This window comes from Apis mellifera, linkage group LG12, assembly GCF_003254395.2.
Source record: "Apis mellifera strain DH4 linkage group LG12, Amel_HAv3.1, whole genome shotgun sequence".
NCBI lineage: Eukaryota > Metazoa > Arthropoda > Insecta > Hymenoptera > Apidae > Apis > Apis mellifera.
Genome location: NC_037649.1, coordinates 1,504,121 through 1,521,294, shown reverse-complemented (window position 1 = coordinate 1,521,294; position 17,174 = coordinate 1,504,121). Strand labels below are relative to the sequence as shown.

At 33.1% G+C, this 17,174-nt stretch overlaps 1 protein-coding gene across 17 annotated transcripts in view; it reads right to left on the bottom strand.

Annotated features, from left to right (window-relative positions):
- The window catches only part of LOC726032 (protein unc-80 homolog), a 54,587-nt gene that overhangs the window by 13,907 nt on the left and 23,506 nt on the right, over positions 1–17,174 (bottom strand). For 11 of the 17 annotated variants that reach the window (XR_003305836.1, XM_026444214.1, XM_026444216.1 and 8 more), the window contains 22 exons: positions 16,611–16,982; positions 13,840–14,287; positions 13,615–13,738; positions 13,350–13,542; positions 12,979–13,120; positions 12,568–12,677; positions 12,298–12,488; positions 11,099–11,308; positions 10,754–10,889; positions 10,317–10,586; positions 9,847–10,101; positions 8,186–8,675; positions 7,260–7,884; positions 6,933–7,113; positions 4,948–5,126; positions 4,575–4,823; positions 3,699–3,972; positions 2,804–3,111; positions 2,022–2,447; positions 1,582–1,800; positions 1,096–1,241; positions 578–905 (listed from right to left, as the gene is read on the bottom strand). Coding sequence is in view for 16 of the 17 variants with exons in the window: in XM_026444214.1 (XP_026299999.1) it covers positions 578–905; positions 1,096–1,241; positions 1,582–1,800; positions 2,022–2,447; positions 2,804–3,111; positions 3,699–3,972; positions 4,575–4,823; positions 4,948–5,126; positions 6,933–7,113; positions 7,260–7,884; positions 8,186–8,675; positions 9,847–10,101; positions 10,317–10,586; positions 10,754–10,889; positions 11,099–11,308; positions 12,298–12,488; positions 12,568–12,677; positions 12,979–13,120; positions 13,350–13,542; positions 13,615–13,738; positions 13,840–14,287; positions 16,611–16,982 (5,876 nt within the window). In the remaining variant the exon portion in view is untranslated. The remainder of the gene's footprint in view (positions 1–577; positions 906–1,095; positions 1,242–1,581; positions 1,801–2,021; positions 2,448–2,803; positions 3,112–3,698; positions 3,973–4,574; positions 4,824–4,947; positions 5,127–6,932; positions 7,114–7,259; positions 7,885–8,185; positions 8,676–9,846; positions 10,102–10,316; positions 10,587–10,753; positions 10,890–11,098; positions 11,309–12,297; positions 12,489–12,567; positions 12,678–12,978; positions 13,121–13,349; positions 13,543–13,614; positions 13,739–13,839; positions 14,288–16,610; positions 16,983–17,174) is intronic. The other 6 variants (XM_026444212.1, XM_026444206.1, XM_026444213.1 and 3 more) reach the window with 6 other exon arrangements.

The following is a 17,174-nucleotide window of genomic DNA, read 5'->3' as shown; positions in this document are numbered from 1 at the left end:
ACTTAAAAAAAAGCTTAGAATATTTAAAATACATAGAATTTTTTAGTAAAAATTCCATTTTTAAAATTGAAAATTTATCCATAGCAATAGTTTGGAAAAGAAGAATTTTTAAAATTATATTTTTTATGTATTGATCAAAAAATTTTTCAAAATTATTAAAGCAATAATTGAAGTAATCTTTTCAAATCAAAATTCTCTCAAATTTTTTTATGAAAAATTCTTTTTTATAATTCAATTATAATAGATTCTTTTTTTAATAACATTTTCACAAGAAAGATATAATAAACTAGAAAAATATATTATTTAATAATTAATTAATTAATTTAGAATTTACATATATCTCAGGACAAAATTTCTCAAAAGTATTTTTCACAATTTTTTTGATATTGACTCTGAAAATGGCCATTCAATATCGAGAACTCTTTAATTTCAATTCTTATATATGTGAAGAATTTTTTATTTTCACATATATTGTCGCTAAAAATTAAAAAATAATTTTAAAAAAATTCAAAAATTGTCAAATTAATTTAATCGATAAATTTATAAATTTTGTTAACAATCGAAGGAAAATACTTACTATATGACATTTGGGATCCAGCAATTCGATCGTCTTTCCATCCTGAGACTTTTTATTCAATTCCACCAAACGTGTCGAGCATCGAGCCACGAAATCCCCTACCATGTTCAATAAAGTGTCACGTGGTCGACGAAACTCATTTTTATGACAACTTTCGGCATCGTCGTTGTCCCGATCATAAAACGTTCGAACCCTAGAATGTTCTATGTACTTGGAAGCATGGGTTTCATCCTCAAAGTCATAGCCAGGGGAATACGGCCCCTTGCCATAATTTCGTTGACTAGAACCTTTGTGCTCCGGACTCGACTTTTGCGGCCCGTTGTAATATCTAATAAAAAATATCGAAACAGAGATAAGATGGAGAAATTTTCTTAATTACTTAATTACTTTCACAGAGAATTTATTACGAATATTGAAAAATATAAGATTCTGATTGGTTTTTAAATATTGAAATTTAAGATTAAATTTTTGAAATTTATCCTTATTATAAATGGATATTAAATGAATGTAAAACTTACTTCGTTAACGCCTCAGAATTATTCACTAAAGTTTTCACAGCCACTGCCAATTGATGTATTATTTCCTTCTCGGTTTTCCCTTCCTTGTTGTAAGTAGGGGATTGTATTTGTTGAACGTAGCAAGGAAGTATCGCTTCCAGAATAATCTATTGGATTAAATAAAATGAAGTAAAAATTAGAAATCATTTAATCATTCGTTTATGTTAAAAATTTCCGATATCATTTAATTTCTAATAATGAAGTTTAATCGATATACAGATATACAAAAAAAAAAAAAGGAAAAAATAATGATTGATTTGAATTTGAAAATTTTTGGATAGAAATTTTGAAAAATCGATTTTGATAATAAAATTGCACTCTTGGAATCCAAATATATGAAAATAAATATTTCAATGAGAGAAAAAAAAATATTTTTTTAATTCAATCCTAAGTAAAAAGGATATTTATTGACTTAAGAGTTAATTTAATTATTTGACGTGATCTTACCAACATTTGTTGACCTCTGACAGAATCGGGCGCATAAGCTATCACCATTACGCAGAGAGATATGCAATCTAACACGGTAACCATTTCGTTCTCGTCGTGATAACAAAAATCAATGGCTTTTAAAGGCTTTTCCTCTTTTACCAATTCATCTATGTTCAAAGGATCAGGCGATGGAGTTTCCAGGCTCAATAATAAATTAAATAGGCACGTAGAGGGAACCTTAAAGTAATTTAATTATTTTCAAATAAATTCTCTTATGTATCATTGAAAATTTTTTAAGTTTATAAGAAATACAAATGAATTATTAATTCATTTTCACAAAAAAAAAAAAGATTTTCCAATTAAATGACTTCTAATTTTTAGGAGTTTTAATGTTATTATCTATATTTCATTTATTATATCCATTTATACATTCAAAAATAAATAGTTAGAGAAAGTACCTTGTGCGCATCTCCATGGATGCTGGTCTCATCTGTGTCCAATATGGTGGAAACGCTGCCAAACATTTGAAGTATAAACGGTTTTCTGTTCATGAGATAGAACTGTTTAACAGCGTACTCGACGGTAGTTGTGACCAATTTGTTGGTCTGATGGGTGGAATATAATTGCAGCAACGTTGGCATAATCAGCAAATAGCCGTTCGTTGAGAATATGTTCTTGAAATTGTGGGCAGCATTTATGTACGTGGCGATCACGTAGCGCAAAATGCAGGAATCCTCGCTGTGAAGAATCACAGCGCCGTTTAAAACGTTTAGAAACAGGTGAATGTCCCCTGAATAGGCGAAATTCCCTGCCATCGCTTCGAACATCCTCGCAATCAGCTTCACCCACATAAACTTGTGCATTACGTCCAGGCCAAGAAGCTCCTAGGCAAACGAGATGACGAGATCTCATGGCCTGCATTTGCATTTAATCGTCGTTATCTATCATTTCATTTGTGCAACGATTACAATACGAGTTAAACGACATCTTCATAAATCTGATAATATAATTGTAATACAAGTTGCCTCGTGCCTTAAATATTTTGTTTTGCTACAGGATAGCATGCTAGAAAGTCATTTAATATATATGTATATATATTGCTTTATTTTAATTCAATCAAAATTTTTGCTTGTCTTTTTTTCTTCTTTATATATATATATTTATGTAAATTATAAATTAGAATTGTTATGTATGTAACAATTACATGTAACAATCGTTGATAAATTTCGATTTAACTCACCCTACCAATTTCACCACCTTTGTACAAATCCAAATCTGCTTCCAGAGCTCTTCTTGGGAAAGAAGGTAGCTTCATCAATTCCTCGTGAAGGAAAACTACTCTTTGCACCACCATATCCACGTTTTTCAATATGGCCCACGTTAACAAAACCTTGCCAATTTCCACGAACTTGTGGACCAATTCTTGTCGTTGCAAAGCGTTGAACGCGTCCTCCGGTTTCATGTGGACCAGTTCGATCTCCGAAAATTGGGATCTACCCTTAAAGAAGTAGTAATCTCGAACGTAGGACGAAGAATTTCGAATTTGATCTGTAAATATAAATTGTAACAATGGGATATTTTCAATGTTAAATTTGTCCTCTTTTTCTCACAAATGGTATTTGTGAAATTGATATATAAATGTAATTAAAATTAAAATTGGAAAATGACCAGTACGTGTGTCAGTGTGATGTCTAGAGGAGCTTATGAATGTAAAGTTTCATTCAATTTACTTTTTTCTCCAACTAATGTACACAATGACTTTCAATTTTAGATTTTAATAATTTTTAAACTATAGACAGACATTATAATTAAATTATAACAATTTCAGATTTTAGATATATATTCTAGTAATTAGATCAGACTGTAGACTTCTTTCTGTTAGAAATAGAATATTAACAATTTGATTAACATACAAAAATAATGAGTTTTAGAAAAAAAAGAAGTGCAACTGCACAATTTCTTCACAATTTTTGTCTATTCATAACAGGACAAGAGAAAAGAAAACTAAATTATATATTCCAATTATGTTAAATTCTTTCATGAAATATAAATTATAGTTTTTCATAAATTTTTCAAAAATTAAAAATAGTTATAAAATATGTATGCAGTAATTAGAAGATGTGATTAGTACAAACGTGTTTTGTAGTCAACAAGGAAGTACTCTTTGTGTTTCGATTCCTCGATGCCAAAAAAGTCCAACGATTCTCGAAGTATCTGACAAAATTGCGTGTCTTCCTGGACCGGAAACTGAGAAGGAATTCCTCCCGCGTCCGGATCTTGAGGACCATGAACTACGATTCTCTTTGCGGATGGAACGTTCGCGGTTAACAAAATGGAGGCATCACATTGTTCCTTTCGTAATATTTGTTTCAAATCTTTGAACATGATTCCGTGCACACTGTGCACAACCTGTAAACAACATAATACAATTTATACGAATGTTTTAATTTTATTATTATTAATTATTTAATTATTATATTGATTTAAATTTTTTTAATATTAAGAAAAATCTAATAAACGAATAAACAGTTCTGAATAATATTATAAAATGGAAGTATTCATTCCTTTTTTTGAATGAATATGTATTTTTAAATTACTCATTTCTCGCTTCTAACTTTAATTGTTTTCTCTTTTTTGAAAAAGTGACAAATTTTTGCTGAATATTTTAATATAGTTAATTTATCACTATGAATTTTTAGATTATTAATTAACAATGATAAAATAAGAAAAACCAAATCTAAAAATTATATTCAAATAACATATATATTCAAATAATATTCAAATATTATTCAAATATATTCAAATATATATTCAAATAAATTGACAGAGAAGTAGATTATTCCATTCTATAATAATCAAAATCCATTTCAATATAAAAGACATTTAATAAACAAATAATCACTTCTCTCTATTATTGTCTATTATACTATGAAAATTTGATTTCAGTTAAACGATCAAAAAAAAAAAAAAGAATTATATTTCTAATTTAAACTCGATTCAAGTTTAATCACCATCCACAATATAGAAAGTGCAGTTCCAATCAATTTCTGTCCTTCCTCGTGCGGGGAACGGGCATAAAACATTACGTATCCGATGATATAATTGTACAATGCAAAAGCGGCTTGCTGAGGCAATTTCGGCACGAATCGAATTAGATGCCTCAAAATTTTAAACATCAATTCCTGTTTCTCTCTTGTGAGACGTTCCAACACGTAACGCAGGAACAATGCACTGTCCTCCACTAAACAATTCCAAATAACCTGATAAAAAAAAAAACAGATATAGTCACATTATGTATGTATTTCTCTTTTTTTTTTAAAAATAATTTCTCTTATGTATGCTATTCCTCTCGAAAATAATTTTGGAATTCTGAATATCGTTTACTTGATATGCAACTTCGTAGACAGCGCTTCCATCGTCCGAGACGGCGGCATCGTCAAGTAGATGAATTATTTGCACAATGGCGGAGCATAAGGAAGAAGGAAATAACGAAGGCGCGGATTGGCTATGATGAGACGTGTTTCTTGGGATAGTTTCTCCACCATCTTCGTCTCCAACATTTCCTTTAAGTAGAAAAAAAAAAGATATCATTTAACATTTATTTAAGATGTATTTTTATATTAAGTATTATTAAATATTTCTGTGTACTTGATGTGTAATTCGCATTTTATTATATCCTAACATTCACATATTGTTTATTTTTCTATTCCAGAATCAATCTCACTTAGATAGACAGAATTATCTTCTTTCTTTACTCTTATTTTATTGTTTTTATTGTTATAAAATTTAAGTAAGATCTAAATACAAATAGTTTATATTATTTATATTAAGAAGACAGATTCATAAGAGAGCTTAACTATCTTGAAAGATAGGAAAATAAAGAAAAAGAGATATATTATCATATAAATGAATAAATATTTCGAATAATCTGTAAATAATTAATTTTTAAGTTTGAAACTATACAGTACATTATACAGGGTGTCTTTTTCAAAAAATTTTCAAGTAATATTTTCCTTTGCAAAAATTTTCGTTAAGAAAAAAAATTAACCAATATTATACGAATGGATATTTTATCGATAAAAAGTTATAATATTGAATATATTTTGCTCAACATATGTTGCTTGAATTTGTCCATGCTCGTAGTCTTCACTATTCGATTAATTGGCCAACGTTTTTTGTTAATAATAAAAGGAAAACATTATTCGAAATTAATTAAAAAATCTTTCAATTTATCTTCCAATATTTTTGGGACACCTTATATATATTGCATCACACTGTATATTCCAATTGAATGAAAAATAAATTTACATCTAATCCAAATATAAATAATATTTTTCCATGATCTAAATTTTACATTTTAAAACGAAACGAAACGATGTTCCTTCATAATAATATCTCGTTATTCCAGTGTTTTCGACTTAAAAAATAAAATATAGGGTGTCCCAAAATTAACGCAAGATTTGAATTTGCCGCCATTTTTGCATTAAGTTGTTGGCAATCCTGGAAAAAGAACAGTTTGAGAGTTTAGGTTAGTAAAAATGGAGCGTTATACGATACAATAACGTGTCTTCATTATTGAACAATATTTTAAAAATAATGAAAATTTGGTGGCCGCAAAATAATCCTAAGCGATGAAAACACATTTTTCACCTCGATAACTTTATTAATCGCCAAAATTGCCGTGTTTGGGATTCGAAGAATCCACGTGTGATTAGCGAAAAACAAATGCACCCACAATATGTCACTATTTGATGCGGATTTTGGACAAGAGGCATCATCGGACCATACTTTTTTGAAAATGAGGCTGGTCAAGCAGCAACTGTTAATGATGCTCGATATCGCGACATAATAACACAGTTCTTTCTGCCGAAATTGGATAATATTGATATGGCCAATATGTGGTTTCAACAAAACGATGCCACACAGCCAATGAAATAATTCAATTACTGTATGAAACATTTCCTGGTCGTGTTCCTCTCTCGTTTCGGTGATCAGAATTGGTTTCCTAGATCATGTGATTTAACACCATTAGATTTCTTCTTATGGGATTATTTGAAGTCAAAGGTCTATGTCAACAATCTCACAACCACACGTGCATTACAAGAGGAAATTAAACGCTGCATCAACGAAATTCAGCCACAATTATGCAGAAAGGTCATGAAAAATTTTGACAAAAGGTTGCCAGTAAAGGAGGCCATTTGCCCAATGATTATAGGGTTATATAAATAATCCTATCCTATGCACTTTATGATTCACTTAAAAAATAAATATCTAAAAATTCTCTTTTATATTTAATTTAAATCTTGCGTTAATTTTGGAAGACCCTTTACATACGTTCTCATAGAATAATCAAAATATATAAGATATACCTTCATCGTGATCATCTCCAACAGGGCTCGGCTCGTATGCTGCCTGTACGGTAATCGGTATGGTAGTGATCAAAAAGTTTTCCCTTTCTTCGCGTTTCTTGTCGTCTTGTGCCTGCAAAGCCTTTTTTATGAGTTCAGTTTGTTGCTTCTTACGAGTTTTCGTTGCCGTCACCAGGGACCTCTAAGTAATAGTTGTAGTAAATTTCTACTTAATATCTACTAGAAAAAATGTTTTCTAATAATTCTAACGTATCTTTTTTTTTTTTATTTTTTTTTTTTTTATTTTTATTTTCTCTCTAAAACTTTCAACGCTTATCTCGAGCTTACATGATGCTCCTGGTTAATGGTCACCTCCTCCACCTTCGTTTTCACCTGTGGCATCCAAGGTGGATCCACAACAGGCAACGACTCGATGCCGATTTTCGGCGAAGGCAACGTGAACTCTATACCGGGTGGAGGTACTTTGAACGTCATGTGGGCGTTCTCTTCCAGTCGCGGCCAAACTTGGTATCTCAGCTTCCACAACACTTGGAACCTCAGTATGGCGTTTATGCGCACGCTCGTGCTATTGTGCCGGAGGCCGTGGTGCATCAGCTCGCTGGCCTGATTCGGGGCGCGTACCGCCGCCACTATGAAAAGGGACGCGGCGGAAGCGGCGACCTCCTGGTTCGCCTCGAGCAGAAGCTCCCAGGCGACCGGCAGAACGTCCACGAACAACTCCTCCGTCATCACAACCGCACCCTTCACCAGGGTGGCGAGCGGCGCGTGAAACACGTCCTTCACCTGGGTCCTCAGGTACTTCAGGATAGCAGAATTCTCCTTGTCCACCTCACCTATACTCGACTTCTTCGACGACTCCTTCCCCTTTTCCGAGTCCTGATCGGCCAGGTCTTTGGACGAGTCTCGTTGAGCGAGCCTGCCTGACTGAGAGCCATCCATGTTCTTCTCAACCCTGTCGAAGAAGAGGAATGGAACGCGAGATGCCACTTTTCATTTGAATAAATTTTCAAGAGCAGTTATCAGTTTGATTGTATTTAAAATATTAATAAAATAGAGCCATGCATTTCTCTAACAGATCTTAGAGATAAGATCTTATAATAAGAAATATATTATATAGAAATAATCTTAGAATAATTTGAGAGATGTTGATGTTAATCCAAATTGTGTTTGAAGAATATCTTATCTTAAATTTATTCAGGAAATTATTAGAACAGTCAGTTTTCACTGAATCAATTAAGGAAGATAAATGTTACTTGTACTTCTTCCCTACGCTGTCCTTCCTCCTCACAGGGGACACTTGGGTGCTGGCCTGCTCCGAAACTTTTCGGCTCCGTTTCTCCTTTTTGCTCGCCTCCTTCTTATCCGTGTCCAAGTCGAATATCCCTGTCCCGTTCAATATGCCAAACTCCTCCCCGTAGATTTTCCTTATGGACTTGATCAATCTGCTGCACGCGCGCATCTGCCGCCTGTGGCAATACGGGTGGCAGAAATTCTGATGGGAGCAGTAAAAGTTGAACGAGTTGGCGAACTGGGCCAACACCCTCATCCACGGGAAATTTTTATTCGTCTCGTCGGTTTCGTTACTGTCGCTCGGGCTCTCGGGCGGTTGGTCGTCGATCAGAATTCCAGGAGACTCCTCCCCGCTTATCTCGCCCCCGAAACCGGGCTCTGACGTGTCGCTTCTGTCCGACAACGAGCTCACTTTCCTCTTTGACTGTATCGAATCCGCTCGTTTCACCGTATCTGCATCGTTAATCCATTTTTTTATTTTTGTTTATTTAATTTATTTTTTTTATTTATCGTTTATTTTTTGTCGCTTGATTTTTTATTATTTTTATTTGCATTTAGGCACGCAACTTTCGTTTATAAATAAGTATAAATAAGTGCGACGATTGGATGTGATGATTCGATCAGATTGCTTCAATTGATCAAGAAGAATGTTTATAAAAAACGTTTATTTAATTATAGGCTGATTTTCGTAATCTCATAATTTATCAAAAAATAGAAGGAAAGTAATTTAAAATTTTGTAAAAGTCAAGAAAAATTCCAGGAGATTGAAAGGTATTTATTTTTTCACTTTAACTTTAAAATATTATTATTTAATATTTTCAAATTCTGTAATCTTGAATACATTGAAGATGTAATTTTATTTTAAATAACAATTTCTAAAAATTTTTCGATAATCTTTGTTATTATGAACGAAAGTGTACTTAAGAGGTATGGATAAAAAATTGAAAATGTTTTAACGTTGCAATTTTCTATACAGTTGATGATATTTTCGTCTATTAACTTATTTCATGATCATATTGATTTTTTGAAAGAGCAATGAATAAACATGAAATTAAAAATTTTTTTCAAAATTATTGAAACGATAATATAAATTCTTAAAATATTCGAAAGATACATAAATTCGATCGAGGTTTATTTATTACAAGTTAGAGCAAAAATTTGCATCAAAAGAAGCAAAATAAAAGCAATTCTATCTCTGTCACATCGTCTATTCATAAAGATATTAATTGTATATCAAATTAACATGTCACATTCGATGTGAAATGAAAGAAAGAAATTTACCGACTGTAGGTATTTCACAACGATAGTCAATTGAGCTAAGATTTAAGCCAATTGTTCCAAAAAAAAAACATTCCAACTTTTTATCTATACTTCACATTTGCATATGATTTTTCTTGTTGTTTATTTACATATATTCGTGAAATCCTTTCAAAGGTAAAACAAAAATTAAAAAATTAACATATACGAGAATATCGATTTATTCGTTGAATTGTAAGTAACTTAATCTTGCAATAAACGAGATTGCTTGTAACTCGACGATTTCTCGAGTGCACCAATTTTTCGTACAATTTCACGAATATTACGATCAAGATTCGTATTGAAATAACGATATTTATATACTCACAAGCCTCGCACTCGGTGTCTTTCCCTTCTTTAGTACCGCGTCGAAGTTTCAAACTCCTTTTCTTAAACGAACCAGTCGCGTTCTCAGCGGTACCACGACGAAGAAGTAGTGGCCGACTTTGCGGTGGTTGCACGCGTTTCGCCTTCTCTTTTTCGGCACTTTGAAAATCTTCCCCTTGAATTGTAACAGTTGATTTACTACTACCTTCTGACTCATTGTCAGGCTCATAAAGGACAAAACTGATCTTGCGTTCCGCTAAAAATGTGATTCAGCCTAATTAAATTAAGGGAATCAAACGTGTAACCAAACGTTTTCCTCGATTATCAAATGTTAAAACGATATTTCTCTTCAGTATTATAAACTCGTATTTATCTCTTATATACATATACATACACATACATACGTATATACATATATATATATATATATAAAAAACGATATTTTCCATTTCGATTCTCTTGACTACTTACGAGCCACTTCCCGATCACCTACGATCGATTGAAGGCTCTGGGCCGAAGTTTGTGAATGGCCCATCGACGAAAGCGCCATGCTCCATCTTCGATTCGCTTCCCTGCTATACATTCTTTCCCACGGTAGTGGACGTTCCTTCGTAAGCAGTTTATTAAATTTCGGCAACGTTTGATAAGTTTCTCTTAGGAATGCTGTCACCTCCAGAAGTAAAATACACGCGGTAAGGCGTAACGCGATTGGACATTGCGATCCGTAGCCGTTTATGCTAGCTAGAAAAGAATAACGATATTTTATCAACTTTTATAATTTTCAAATGGATAATCTTTAATCGTTTAAAAGTGTTTTAATAATTTTAATCTGACTTTAATTAATTAATTTCGTTAGAAGTTGAATAATTTTGTATTTAAAGTAAAAATATATATTTTTGAACAATCACCCTCGTCGAGAAAATCTTCCTCCTCATCCTCTGTGATTAAATCTCTCTGTTTATTTTCATCAGATACCATTGCTATCACTTGATCAAAGTTTTGCTTGTCTTCCAACAATAATTCTTCCAATCTTGTTCCAATTGCCTATACAAATACAATTAATACTTCAACTAATTTTCTTTCCACTTCAATAATTAAATAATATTAATACAGAGCTTCGAACGATCTACTTTCTTATCTTAAACGCTAGATCAAAGCTTTCCTTTAACACTCTGTGTTGAATATTTTATAATTACAATTTTATTTATAATTTTGTATCATTCATCTTATACTATATTTCGTGATAATTATACCTCTGCCCATTGGTAAAACAATTTTCCAGCTGTACGTTGGAGCACGTGGATTCGCGACACAGGTGTACTCCGATTGTTAATTGGGACCGAGGACCGAAACATAGGCAAGTTCATTTTCATCCAAGTAGGCCACTGTCCCTTGTTACACATGTGAACAAAATGGGCGCACTCCAATATGAGAGACGCTCGCGCCACCACTGGTGCGTAAGGCTACAAACAAAATACATATATGGCGATCTTTTTTAATATATATATTATTATAAGTCAAAAACTTAGGATCACTCGCAATTTCTCAATATTTTTCCAATGTGTTTCTTGGTAAAATTTAAATGCAATATCTTGCACGTTGACTGCCTTATTCATATTCGAGTGACGCTTTATATTTGACTACTTACTACTTAGAAAGATCTTCATAGGTATTTGGAAAGATATTCTACAGAATGTAATAAAACTATCGAATCGTTGTAAAAATAATATAAAAATGGTTTATTAAAAAATTATTTAGAATGTAAAACTAACTATGATATTTGACCTCAAGGAAGAACATAATCTATAAATGCTGCTGCCATTGATATTAATAAAATTAGAATTCCAATTCTTCAAACTCTATTTAATGGTTTATGCATATAGAATTCAAGATTTATGGAATATTTTATATTTCTTAAAAAGATTAACATTCTAACATATACAAAGCTGAAATCTGCTATTGATGATTCATTAAGACATAACTTCTTCATTTTTCTTTTTGATATTTTGAAACGAATTAAGGCAGAAAATTTAACAATTATACCATTTGATTCGAAATATTCAGAAGATTCAAACTGTTCGTGTAGAATGGTGAGATGACATGTGAAGATCTCACGAATTTAGTGATGAAAACAAATGATTGTTCTTATGATTCAGACATTAGTAAAATATCGGTGGAAATATCTAGTAGACTACTCTTGACAGTACTAGAATTTATCTAAAACACTCATAGAAATCTTCAATGTTAGCCGATTTAAAGAAAAAATATTGGATAAATCATCGAAAAATATAAAAAATATACTTTGACAATTAAATGAGTATTAAATTTTACCAAGATCAGGAAAAAACGATGATTGATTCGTCGTGAGTTAATGTAAGATAAGAATTTTGAGAAATTTTTCCAGAAATCTTCGATCGAGATAAATGTGTTTAAGAAATAAAATATTTTTTACAAGATCTAAAATCGCTGCCATTAGATAGTGATCAGGAACCGAACCCGGTTGGCATGTCTCCAGTAAGAACGAAAATCTTAGCATTCCATCATAGACGGCATTGCGGGGCACCAGCCTTCTCTCTTTCAACACCACGAATTCCGATTCCCTGGAAGCTTCGCCGAATTCCATCGAATTCCTTCTGCTGAAATCTGTTACCAATTCCAATACTCTTTCAAATTTCTCTGTTGAAAAAAAAAAGGATCGTACGTAACTTGTCGATCGACTTACAACTTCCTGGCGCATCCTCTAAACTCTCCTTCTTCTTACTCTTCCCGAAACCGATCTTGTTCAACTGATCCTCCATTCGACGTTTCGCTTTTTGGAAAGTTAAGCCGACTCTGAAGAAGTCGTAAGTAATTGTATTTAAAAGAAAAAAATGTCGATTGTTGAAACATTGATTGTCGATTGATTCGACAAATTTTGCTAAAATATTTTTTTTTGTTTATCAATCGAACGCCAATTTTCCTTTGCACAAGTCAATGAAAATTAGAATTAATTTTTAGTATTTGTAAATGTTTTTACATTAAAATTTGATATTCCAAAAGAGGAAGGGAAAATCTCAAAAATCTTGGCTGTTAAAATCATTCTAAAAATGGATGTTTTGGTTATGGATTCTTCTCTCTGTAAAGAAAAACTCACCCACGTCCGGACCTAGACGCACTACGATGATGGCCGTAATGAAAACTGGATTGCCTAACGAAACTGCCATCTGTTGGCGATTCGCTGCTTTCGTGACTATCTGTAGAATCAGTTCTACCATATTCCTTTCGAAACCAATTGACTAAAATTAATCAATAAAATTATGAACAAATACGTTTCTTTCTCTTTCCATACATTCGTCATTATTTTCGTTCTACGATACTCCAGATCGAAACTTTCTTTTTTAAACGCAGAAAACGTTTCGATCTGAAATTCGATTCTTCAAAATTATTCTTCTCGTTTATCTTTCTATCATATTCGTAACAAAAATCAGAAATTTACGTGTTGCATATGTATATATACATATATACCTATGCCACCGATTTGAAAGCGAGTTGATTTCCGAATCTTCCCAGAACTCATAGGCTCTATTCCTAAATTTCGTTCGCTTTGTCGAGGAGTGAGTATGTGATGTTTCTTCCTCAAATTTCCTAGGGGGCTCTGGCTGATCTTCGCATTCTCCTCGCTCAGTTCCGTCTCGAGAAGGCTCTGCATGAACGCGAACTATATATCACATACACAGTGAAGGATCTAAACGTCTCCTCTCCTCGCGTCCTTCGCGTATTTATTACGTACCGCACACGTGGAGGATGTACTTCTCTTTTTGAAAAAATATTTTCGAGTCCCTCTATCGTCCATGGTGTAACACGTATCCCCTCCGATATCAGCATGCTCCTCTAAATCCGATTGGTGCATGTGTCTGAAATATAAGTAAACAACAAAAAAAATGCGAATATTTTTTGACGATAGAGAATAAAAATTTCGAGAGATTCGAAGATGAGACTCGAATCTTTCTCTCACCTAATCACGCGAGTCGTTTGAACGTTGCTGTTGCACCTCTTGTTGGGCCTGTCGGTCGAGTCCAGGATCCCACTCAAAGCCACTCTACGAAAAGCGCCCCCATGCACCTCCTTCACGTACGACATGAACTGTCGAACATCGCAATATAGGCACACGTTCTCCTGCGACTTCAACTCTTTCAACGACTTCACGAAACGCGTGACCAATGCCTTGAACACATAGTTGAAAACATGGCCCTCTATGCCTCGCGCTCCATGGCTGACCGATCCGTAAGTCGCGCCGCCAGCGCCGCTCGCGGGGACTACGGCCCCCACCACGGTGCCAGGCGTCGCGGAAGAACTTCCGGTCCCTCCACCCCCGCTACCCACGAGATTGGCCCCGAAGTTTGTTGCGTAGCCACCCTGAGATCCTGAGATCTCAGGCGACTTGCTCGAGCCTCGTTTCTGATCTGCCACGCGGAAAATAAAGTTCAGTTCTTGGAGCTCCGAGTAGCGATGGGATCGAGTGTCTCGCGATAAAGTTGATCATTTTGAGAAAGTTATTCGTAAATTGCGCAATTAATTTTAACTGTTGACAGGTTTCTTCGGTTTCATTGTTAAAATTGTTATTGAGAAAAATGAAGATGTAAGGATATTTTGACAATTGAAAAATTAAAGCTTTGAGCTTCAATGATGATTCTCTCTCAGACACCGTTCCAATTTGATGGGATAAAAAATAAAATATCGTTTCATGAATAGATTTTTAAGCTGTCTATGTATAATCTTGTAAAGTATAGAATAATATATATATACCATACTATCGAATGGTTAGATTTTTTTATCTCAGATAGAGCATGATATTGCGGATCGAATTATATTTTTCAATGTTGGTACGAGTTTGATGGTCAGTGACGATAGATATATTATTTTCAAAGTTTTTGAGTTTGGTAAGCGTGGAATACGGTTCCGTGAAATTAGTTCGAGCGAAGATGAGTTTGGTTTTTTGTTATTAAATAACGAAATTATTTCTATTCCATAAGAAATTGACGATAGAAAGAAAATAGTGATGAAAATACAGATGTAGTGTAAGAAGAATATAAAATGGATGATAAATAAGAATAATAAACGGTGAATATGAGAGCACGTTATTGGGATTATAAGATTCTCGATAAAATAAGAAAGGTAAAAGACATCAAACGACACTTTATCGCGATATTTGCCTTGACGAGGATGCATCTTGGTAAGATTATACTTATAGAAGAATATACTTACGTTATTATTCAAATATCATACGGAATAACAATATAGACTTTAATAAATGACAAATTTTCTCTTTTTACGTATAAAGATACATAAAATATTAGAATATAAAAGTTTTATACGTTAATTTGTGAAATGAATTTTAAGTTAGCAAAGAAATTTTTCGAATTGTGTGCAAAATCATGTTGATTTGATGAAAAGACCTAGAATGCAAAAAATTAATAAATATATTAAAAAATATTCAAACGAATATTTTCTACGTTATGTTATGATGATTCTTTTTGTTATTAGGTTATGCCACGTGAATTTGTTACAACAATTTTAGAATAAATACACAATTGATTTATAAACTCTACCTAACCTATATCTTGTTTAGTATACTTCTCTTATATTTCCTCTTATATTATATTTCCTTTTGTGTAATAAATTCTCTTTTTTTGTATTAATTTAACTTATTTAATTTAATTTTTTTAAAAAGCAAACGAATTTCGAATATTATTCTTATTTCCAGTCACAGTTCAAATGAAACATATCGAAATATTAGATTATCTTTCTAAGAAGATTTTAAAATTCAAGTCTGGAAATGAGAATCTTGAAAATGAAATGGGAAATCTATATTGAATAAGGATAAATTGAAAATCGAAATAAAAGCAGAGTATCTCCAATGACAGTTTCCACACATTTGCGATGGGCAAAGTATAAAAAATTTGAAGAGAAGGATGGAAATGTGTGTGATGAGAAATGAATACGATAATCGTGCACGATCTGGACAATACTTGTGAATATATGATCTGCAAAGGGACTAATTCGTTATTCTTTTCTGAAACAAGAAGATATAAGCATCCCATTGCCGAGAAGTCGATTAAGAAGCAACCGACATCAATCAATAGACATCAATCGTATTCTTCTGCTCGACATCAAAAATGCATGACATCAAAAAACCGCTCTACAAAAATTAGCTGAATCGAAATATGAAATCTTTCATTTATTTCGCCATTTACAGTTGCTTTTAAAAGCGGCATTTCAAAGAATTTCTTCGCATTCGCGTTTCATAAAAATGGAATACATCGATTGGAATCTCTTTTGAGAAAAAATCATTGAATGGGCTAATGGCTCGAAATGTTTCGAAAGCCAAAATCGACAAATTTCACGTGGTATGATCAAACTTTTAAAATTGTGATTCCAAAGTTATTTTTTTTTTATTAAAAATAGACTGTTCACTCACTCGTGACGCTAAATGATATTAAATATTTATGGAAAATTAAAACTCTTTCAAATCAAAACAACGTGTATGCGTATTCGACTCGATCCCATCTCTACTTCCAACAGTTTAACAGGATTCTTGCTAATATCGAAAATCAAGAGTAACAAAACAACGAATGTATATTGCAGCCAAAAAGTTACAATTAATAGCCAAATGCAAACATCTCTCCTCTCCTCGAGTTTGCGTTTGAAAAATTAAATTTTGCAGCAATTTGTAGCAAATTGAAAGCAAATGCACACGCCTCTCTTCGTTCCTCTCGATTTACTCACTAAGTGGTGATAATAACGAACTTGGATCCACGCAGAATCCGACCAACGCGTGAAAGAATTCCAGAACCTCGGGTATAGGTTGTTCCCGCACCATCGATCTCAGGAATCGGGAGAACTGCTTCGAGCTGGCTCGATGCAATTTCACAAGGATGGTTTGAGCCTGGGATCGGCAGAAATCGGCCTGTTGCCCGCGTATACCTTCCGAGCAGTTGTGGGGACAGCCCAGATGCTTGAGCACCCTGATCACGCAGTTCATCAGAAGATTGTGAGACGAGGCTTTGGCCTCTGAGACGTCCTGTCGATATTCGTGCTCGTTCTCCGGGGATTCCTTCTTCTTCCCTGCCTCCGCTCTTTCAACGGCTGTCGCTGATTCTGTTAAATGATGGAGAAGAAAATAAAGATTGTTGTGGAATGGGAATATTTTGTGGAGAAGAAATTTTGAAGCTTTTTGGGTAATTTAAGTATTTTTTGGGAATATTATTATGAAATGTTATTTGTTCTATTTTATTTATATTATATACAGAAAGTAGTAAAAGATATATATATGTATATTTTTGTTTGTTT